This window comes from Pseudorca crassidens, chromosome 2 (assembly GCF_039906515.1).
Source record: "Pseudorca crassidens isolate mPseCra1 chromosome 2, mPseCra1.hap1, whole genome shotgun sequence".
Classification (NCBI taxonomy): Eukaryota; Metazoa; Chordata; class Mammalia; order Artiodactyla; family Delphinidae; genus Pseudorca; species Pseudorca crassidens.
This window is the reverse complement of record NC_090297.1, coordinates 97,512,890-97,522,217: the sequence shown is the minus strand read 5'-3', so window position 1 is coordinate 97,522,217 and position 9,328 is coordinate 97,512,890. Positions and strand designations below refer to the sequence as shown.

At 43.6% G+C, this 9,328-nt stretch overlaps 1 protein-coding gene across 1 annotated transcript; it reads right to left on the bottom strand.

Moving 5' to 3' along the window:
• Positions 1–4,225: 4,225 nt before the first annotated feature.
• LOC137219133 (ciliary microtubule-associated protein 3-like) lies at positions 4,226–8,932 on the bottom strand. The gene is made up of 6 exons (XM_067727246.1): positions 8,914–8,932; positions 8,538–8,680; positions 7,818–7,916; positions 6,953–7,083; positions 5,440–5,557; positions 4,226–4,438 (listed from the first exon to the last, which is right to left on the bottom strand). Exons 1-6 carry the CDS (start codon positions 8,930–8,932, stop codon positions 4,370–4,372), a joined length of 579 nt encoding a protein of 192 aa, XP_067583347.1. The 3' UTR covers positions 4,226–4,369.
• Positions 8,933–9,328: the final 396 nt, after the last annotated feature.

Here is a 9,328-nt window from a genome sequence, read left to right as displayed (position 1 = left end):
GAGGAACAAGATTCAAGACCTTGGCAAATCCTTATGTGTAATAGAAATTACCATTAGCAGTTCCTTTTGGAAAAGGTTGTAAAATCAGGAGAACTATTATTGACAAAGCTACTCATTTGTGCTTACCATGGCCCTGGAGATGTGTATTTCTAAAACACACTCTTCTAACAACATATCTTTCCCTCTTCTCTGGGTTTGCCCTTAATCTTTCAAGGAAGTAAAGGAGACTTTCTGTCTAGTCCTATGGGAGTCACAGAAGATAATCTGCTCCCTGGAGACACCAAGGAAGCCACATTAGTGGGGCCATATGGACATCTACTTGACATCATGAATTTCCACAGCTACCATTTCTTGCTCTTAAATTGTCTATAAGAAAATGCTCCCAGGATCTTGATGGCTCAAAATCTCTTGTTCCAGGCTCCTTGATCCCATCAGTGTGATGACCTATGACTTCCATGTTGTCTGGGGCACATATACAGGACACAACATTTTCCTGCATGTAGGAAGCAAGGATGGAGGTGACATGTGTTATTGCAACTGTGTAAGAAAGAAAAGACTCAAATCATATGCAGAAGGGAGATGGGGAAGGGATTGGGAGTCTTGGTTGTTGGAAAACAGGGTTTCTCTTTGGGGGACAATTAGCTAGACTTTGTTGATCATATGGAACAAACACTGGTGAGGAATAATGTCTGTGTCGCCTTCTGCAGGAATATGCCATGAAGCCCTGGAGAGACAGTGGGGTCCCTTCGGAGAAGCTCATCATGGGTTTCCCCACCTATGGGAGGACTTTCCGGCTCAGCATTTCTGACACCTCAGTCTGTGCCCAGTCTCTGGAGCAGGGTCATCTGGTCCTTACACAGGTGAGGCTGGCTTCTGGGCTTACTATGAGGTAACTAACACAGCTAATTCAGGCTAAAATGCCCTGGGGAAAATTCTTCCACTCTCCAAGTCATCTTGCTACCCTTCTGCTCTTGAGATCCTATATCCATCCCAGCTTTCACAGATCTGACAGCTCTGAGCATAGCAGCCTGTGGAAAGGCAGGTTGATGGCTGTAATACTTTTCACTTAAAAAAATCAATCTGAATTTCCTTTTTGGGTTTTGAAGTGTATAACACCATCTTTGCCACAGCCCAAAGCAATACTGAATTTTAGTACGCCCGCGTAAATAGGTGGAGAAGGATTTCAACAGACTAGCCCGGGGATGGCAAATATTTTGATCTCCCTGCCAATCTGAATTGATTGATTTTACTCAAATTCTATGCTGAAAATCCAGGGAATGATTAGCAGTGTTTGCCAAAGACTAGAGTGTTTGTGGAAGAATGATCTCAGCACATATGGTCATGCTTACCATTTCTCAACCTCTGGGTACAGAATTAGAATTTCACTTGTTCATAGCCTGTTTTCATAGAAATTTGTGTTCATTTTATGAAACAAAATCACTTTTGAGAGAAATATGTGAAATTAATGGTGATATTTCATAACGTCCCCTTTTCTATCCCCCTCCCATTTCTTACTATTTTTCTCCCATTTAAGTCCTTTTTCTTCCAATATATGACATAATCTGTGACGTGTTCAATGTTGCCTTCTTCATTCCCCGCATAGATCTGCATATTCCTAAATAAAGCCACAAATGCCTGGACTGAAGACCAAAAAGTCCTATATGCTTATAAAAACACTGAATGGTTTGGTTATGACAATATTGAGAGCTATGGATATAACACATGAACAGTGTAAAAAAATTACAATTCTAGCTTTGAATCTTAAGCTCATCAGGAGCCCATTTCACTAAGATCTATGGTTTCAAAGTTTTAAATATGCACAAAGTGGAGTAGACACCAGGCAATGTCTAGATAAGTACTTCGAATGTGGCTCCTATGAGGTCTGACCTTGACACACCTACAGTAACTTGTGAGACTTCAGAGCATCATTACAACTGGGAGTGGAGGACAGATACAATCCACTAGCCTCCCTGGGGAGTCCTTCTCATACTTCAGCCAGGCCCAAGGAGCCAGTAGATGAGTTTATTTTGATTCCTGCTGTATCCCCAGTGCTTGCCACTACCTGATCCATGGTAGGAACTCAATATGTTGATGACTGACAGACTAAATAGATGATGTAATGGTAAAGGAGGATTTTTAATTTATATATTTATTTATTTATTTGGCTGCATGTGGTCTTAGTGGTGGCAGGCAGGCTCCTTAGTTGCAGCTCCAGGGCTCCTTAGTTGAAGCTCACCGGCTCCTTAGTTGGAGCACGTGGGCTCCTTAGTTGCAGCTCGCCGGCTCCCTAGTTGCAGCACGTGGGCTCCTCAGTTGTGGCAGGCAAACTCTTAGTTGCGGCATGTATGTGGGATCTAGTTCCCTGACCAGGGATCGAACCCAGGCCCCCTGCGTTGGGAGTGCAGAGTCCTATCCACTGTGCCACCAGGGAAGTCCCTGAAAGGGGCGATTTTTGACTCTGTGAGTTTTACATGAATATGGGAAAGGCAATCAAATCAGGACATTCCCACTCCATGCCAGGGAACTCAGACACTTGGAAGAGCTCCTTTTCAGTTATTGTATTCTTCAACTCTGTTTGGTTGTTCTTTATATTTTCTAACTCTTTGTTAGAAACTTCTTGTAACTTCTCACTCTGTGCATCCATTCTTTTCTCAAGTTCTTGGATCATCTTTACAATCATTACTTTGAACTCTTTCTCAGGTAGATTGGCTCTCTCCACTTCACTTTGCTGTTCTTCTGGCGTTTTATCTTGTTCTTTCATCTGAAAATATTCCTCTGCCATCTCATTTTGTCTAAACTTCTATTTGTATTTTTATGTATGTGGAAGGTTAGTTATATTTCTCAGCCTTGGAGAAGTGGCCCTCTGTAGGGGATGTCTTATGTATGCCAGGAGTACACTCCCCTCTCATCTCCCAAGGACCAGGGACCAGCTGGTCCCAGGGTGGGTTCTGAACTGTGTTTGAAGACTCAGTTCCACAGGCTGCAGGACTGTAGTTTCCTTGTTTCTGGTGTCTGCCCCCTGGTGGGTGAGGCTGGTCTAGAGGGTTGTGCAGGCTTCCTGGTGGGAGGGGTCAGTACCTGCCCACTGGTGGGTGGAGCTGGGAGTCTTGGCCCTCCGGTGGGTAAGGCCATGTCAAGGGGCATGTCTAGAGGTCGCTGTGGGCTCAGGAAGTCTTTTGACAGCCTGTCTGCTGATGGGTGGGGCTGTATCCCCATCCAGTTTGTTGTTTGGCCTGAGGCGTCCCAGCACTGGAGCCTAGAGGCTGTTGGATGGGGCCAGGTCTTGGTGCTAATGACCCAAGCAAGATGTCAGCCTCCAGCAAGAGTTCATGCAGATGAACACTCCCCAATACTTTCACCAGCACGGTCTCTGTCCCCAGGATGAGCTGCCCTCGCCCCCCCAGGAGAACCTCAAATACCAGCAGGTAGGTCATGCCCAGGCTCCTATGAAGTTACTGCCTTTGCTCTGAGACCTGGTGTGTGTGAGATTTTGTGTGCACCCTTTAAGTGAGGTCTCTGTTTCCCCCAGTCCTGTGGAGCTCCTGCAATTAAGCCCCACTGGCCTTCAAAGCCAGATGCTCTGGGGGCTCTTCTTGATGCCGGACCTGCAGGCTGGGAGCCTGATGTGTGGTTCAGAACTCTTACACCTGTGGAAGAACTTCTGTGATATTATTCTTCAGTTTGTGGGTCACCCACCCAGGGTGTATGGGATTTGATTATATCATGAGTGTGCCCCTCCTACTGTCTTGTTGTGGTTACTTCTTTATGTCTTTGGATGTAGAATATTTTTTGGTAGTTTCCAGTCTTTTTTTATCGATGGTTGTTCAGCAGTTAGTCGTGGTTTTGGTGTGCTTATGAGAAGACGTGAGCTCAAGGTCCTTCTACTCTGCCATCTTGTCCAGGAATTGGAAGAGCTCCTAAAACATTATTTATTCTGCCTTAAGAATCCTCTACATACAGCAAGCCCAAATACAAGGCCAAGCAAGCCATCCAAATCCGTGATATGTGTAGACCAACAGTCTCCTATCACCAGGACTAGTGGTAGAAAACATAAAACTCGTGCCTGAGAATTAGAGCTAGAGGCCAGGGACCCACAAGTATTTCAGTAAAGTAAAGCCACCCCCCTGAGCACTCAGTAGAAACCCCCCTGACCCATCTACATGTATATACAACAAACCAGCACATGGAGAGAGAGATCTCTGAACTAATCTTTATGCTGTTATATAGTAGTTATGAGCCCCTTGCCCCTCCCTGTGCCCCATGCTGGCAGACAGGCAGGCCAGAGCAATGCAGAAGGACAAAAGCAGCTCTGTCCTCAATCCTGGAGAGTCTGTGGTCAGGAGGAACACGTGAAGGTAGTCACAGCTTTTCAGTTGTAATACAGGCTTAGGTAGGCCACAAGGTTCCGATGCTTTCTAAAGTCTTTGTCTGTGGGCAGCTGCAATGGAAGAATGCTGTCTAGGTTAATATTAGAATGAGAACCCTCTGCCTCTGGTCTTCTTGGCTGTGCAAAATAGAACTGTATGTTAGAGCTGTTGTGGCCTAGCTGAATCCCAACCCATAGAAGCCTAGCCTTAGTGAGTCTCTCAACATTGCTATGTACATCTACCCTTTGTCATCTTACTCTAGGATACATCATAGGAATTATTTTCTCTTGATAAATACCCAAGTATAGCTGGTAAATTTCTTGAAAACAAAGATGTTCTTGAATGTTACCCATCGGCCCTATCACAATTATGTTAATTCATTTGGCATTTAATAAATACTTGTAGAATTAATCCAAAGTTCCACTAGGGGAAAAAAGGGCACTTCTGGAATTATGATAGCTGACACGGATTGAGTATTTATTATGTTACAGGTACGGTGCTAAACACTTTTCTACGACCTCTCAATCTTCACAACTTTATCAGATTGAGTCTATTATTACATCCATTTTAAAGACAAGCAAACAGAGACTTAGAAAAGTTAGAGGACACACAGCAAGCAAATATAAAAGTTAGAAGACACACAGCAAGCAAATATGGAATTCGTATTTGAACCCACTCAGTCTGTCCCTGGTATCCATGTTCTTGCCAGAATGATCTACAGCCGTTCGTAGATCAAGTATTGTAATGGAAAGAGCAGTGGCTTAGGAGTCACAGCTACAAGCTGCTTAATCCATCTGAGCTTCCGTTTACTCCTCAATCATAGAGGAGAATTATCTTGGACTACCATAAAAGATTGTTTGATGTTTAAGTAAGAAAATGTGACTTTTGTTCAGCACACACACCTTTAAAAGTCAAGTGAAATTGTGTAACTCTCCAAAAAGATCCCCATATCCATATACACACAAAACAGTGCAAGGACTTCTTGAAGCTTATTCACGGACTCCTGGTTAAGAATCACTGATACATGTGGAAGTATTAAATACAGGGCTCCACAGAAGTCCAATCTTATTACCTCAGCTTTCAGGGTTCTTTTCTGTAGACATGGAACCTGGGCCCAGTCTGGAGATCCAAATTTCATTGGCCAGGTGACTTTTTTGGGTGCCTTTATCTCTGGGTTATATGTGGCAGGGCTAGAAATAAAAATATAAAATATTATGTTGAATGAGTTAGTGACCATATACAAACCTCATCAGTACCACATGTGCACCTGAGCTAGTCCTCACTCCTTTGGAAAAGGCAACAGACTGATTAGATCTTAATGTCAGGCAAGCATAGTGTTCCTTTGCCTGTTAATGTATTTCTAAATAGGTGTTAGTGTTAAAGATTTCTAGTCTTGACATGCAGTGAGGGTAAAAATCGACTCTAGTTTAAAATATTTCTGAACCTCAGTATTCTTAGCTGAGAGACCAAAAGATCCCAGAAATGGTGGATGATAAAAGAGATCTTCCACAGTGATGCTTAAGTTCTGCCCATGATGTGAAATTTCCTGACAATGGGATATTTTGTATTGCCTTTGTTCATAACACTTTGTCTTTCGGTGTAGACTCTTTGCTGTGGAAATAACACATAGAGTGGTCATGGGAATCAAGATTTAACACTTCTACTCCTTTACTGAAACCTTGAGAGAGTTACACTCACTCTCTGATCCTTGGAATGCTCACCAGTAAAAGAAAGGCCTTGACCCTGTGCCCTACAATTCCGCATACTCTGAATGGCTTCCTAAAGCACTTAGAACGCATTCCTTGGTCTACTAGGCCTATATACTCTAGCCCCTCCTCCTCCTCTGTTCTCATTTCCTCCTTGCCCACTACACTGTAGCCATACTAGCCTTTTTTCTTTTTTCCTCACACCAAATTCTTCCCAATTTACAGCCTTTGTACTTGCAGTTCTTCCTGCCTGGGAAGCTCTAGGCCTAGGTCTTCACAGGGCCATTTTAGTCTTATCACTGTGATTTCAGATCAGGTGTCATTTCCATAGAAAGACCTATCTTGACAGTCCTTGCCAAAATAGATTCCAGCCATCACTCCATATCATATCATCTTGTTTCGTTTTATTAAGCACATCACTAGGTCACTATACTTCCTGGTGTGCTCATGACAGCCCTAGCTTATGGCTACAGTCTTGGTATAATTATTAATAAGATCCTCTTTCACTCTCGGAAGTGACACACTAGCTAATAAATTATATGGTCACTCTCCTCATTACCACTGATATTTTCTTGTTTATTTGCTTCTCACCTGTCTGGACTCTAGAGTGTAAGCTCCAAGAAATCAGGAACCTTGCATGGTGGGTTTAGTGCAAAATCTTCAGAGCCTACAAAACTGCTTGGCCATTTATAAATATTTATTGAATGAATCACTATCCTCTATAATAATTTTATAATTCTAGAGATCTGGAAGGCAAGAGGTTGAATCTTTAAAGATAGATGATTTCTTATTTAGAGGGCATAGTTGGGATGTAACCCCTTTTTGTACTTCCTTTCCTATTGCTCTTTGTTGAAGTGCACCAGAAAGAGGGGCACTTACCCAGGATAACAAGTGTCCTTAGAGTATGTCCTAAATCGAGGCAACAAGGCATTAAATGGAGCAAAATTTTGTTTGTGTGTTTGCTCCTGAGGACCGACTGTTTGGTACATGCCTGGGTAAGGTGTCATATCCTATTTCCAAGAAAAAGATCAATAGTTTAGAGGGTAATATATATACATGTAAAGCCTTCTAAGTAGAAAAAACAACATCATCCTCTCCCTGTTCATGTTATCAGCTATGATTGAACCACCTCAAGCTATAGAAATAGACCTACAATAAGTAGAAAACCAAGATAATGGTATGGTTCAGCTACCTAAAGGTACCTAATGCTTAGGTTGTAGAAATAAACCTATGGTGGGTAGAGAGCCAAGGTAACTATTGCAGCTACTACCCCCACCATCCCACCATCCCACTCAGAGATTCTTTTATAGCCAGTATCCCTCTGGAGCTTAAGCATCAAGAAAATGTCCAACAAGAGGTTAGGAGCCTATATTGAAGACTTGAAGTCCAATCACACAAAAGGGTGAAGAAGCTGGAATTTGTTTTTTAACTGGCAAGATAATATGATGCACATAAACAAAGCTTCTGGTATTTTAACATCAGGTATCTCAGGACTGAAGCCCTGCCTTGGTACCATTCCTTCTGAGAATTATTTTCCACTGTCCCAGGACACTCACACATACACATTTGCAATGTTAATATCTAAGCTTTTCATATAGGCTTCTTAGTAGCTTTCTTCTAAATGACATTTTTTCTTGAATTTCAGGGCATGTCCTTTAGGTAACCTCTAGCTTTGCTCCCCAATGCAAATACATGCAGCATCATGGATCACACTAAACTCTAAGTACATTCAGCCATTTCTAACCTTGCTGATTGGCTTAAACCTCACGGCTGTTCTGGCTCCCAAAGCATATCCTTTTGTACTGGTCGGGATCTTAGAGAGGTTGTATGCCAAGCCATACCTCTTCCGGTAGTATATAGAAAACAAAGAAAAAACATACATAGAGAACATTATAGTTATTAAAACAGAATGAACTTAGAGTATTCCTGAATCTTCTCTGCCACAGTTGCTCTTTCTTTCTTGATTCCTCTGCATCAAGACCATACAAGCAATTACATAAGTAACCCAGGCAACTCTACAAAGGAATGTGGCTGGATAGGTAGAGTGAATGACATTTCTATGCATTCCAGTGAATCCAGTTTTCTAAGGCCCACAGAGCTGAATCTGCTCTCATGCAATTGTCAGTCTGATTATATGATTTCATAAACTGACCTACCAGCACAGCCACAGTCCAGGTTTGGATTAAGGGGAGCTATTGATTCCTTTGTAGGTGGGAATGGTGTGGGAACTATACTGGGGGCCGCATAAGGCCAAGGCTTGCATTTGGTGGGAATTCAAAGGGGAGCAATGCAAGCAATGCAATTTCTGATATTGGCCCTGACAGCTGGTTGCAGAGGACCAGGTCACTTTCTCATGTTGGGACCCTGAAGGTCACAAACCTCACAGGGCTTTTCTTCCAGGAAACTCAAGCACCCTTAGATAGTCTGGGAACTGAGACCTACTTAAAGGAAAGTGAATACTCACATCTTCTGCTATGTAACATCCAGGCCCTCTGTGGGGCACTCCCCTAAGAGGGAGAAACTTGTTCCCCAACAAGTTTGGGGGGTGGAAGTGAGGAAAGAGCTTCCTCCATTGACATGTTCCAAAGGAGCAGTTAACCAGCGTCTCTGGAGAGCAAGAAAGAGGAGAAACTCCACATGAGGGAAGGCCCCATGGTCTAAGTGAGAGCCTGGAGGCAGGTGGGGTGTGGGGAGGGGGAGCAGAGACCTGGGCAGACAGTACTCTGAACAAAACCGTGACCAATCCAAGGAGGGGGGTGAACAAATTTCCCTCCTTTCCCCCTCTTTCCCAGTCTCCCCACTCTTCCTCCTGCCTCTACTCTTGACTCATCCCTCCTCACCTGCTTTGTTGAAGCACATTGTGCCAGTACCACTAAGACCAGCGTTTGTGTATTGCGTTGCCTAGGAAACAGAAGCTGGCCGGCAGCTCCAGCTCTGTTGCTCCTTGAGGGGAGTGGCTCCTAGTACACATGCGCGGCAAGCGGAGCTGCCGCGGAGCTGCCCCGGAGCTGTCCCGGAGCCACGTTGGGTGGGAACATGCACCTCCAGGGCCAGGAGCCCAGGAGAGTGTGAACTAGCAAAAACAAAGTGACTGTATGTGTACCAAGGATATGAGGGACATAAAAAGGCTGAGGAATTACTTCCGACTGAGGGATATTGATGAAACATGAAAATCTAATGCAACACGTATTCCTGAATGAATGAGATAAGAAAGATGTGTTGTTGTGACAACTGCCAAATTTGAATAGGGTCTGT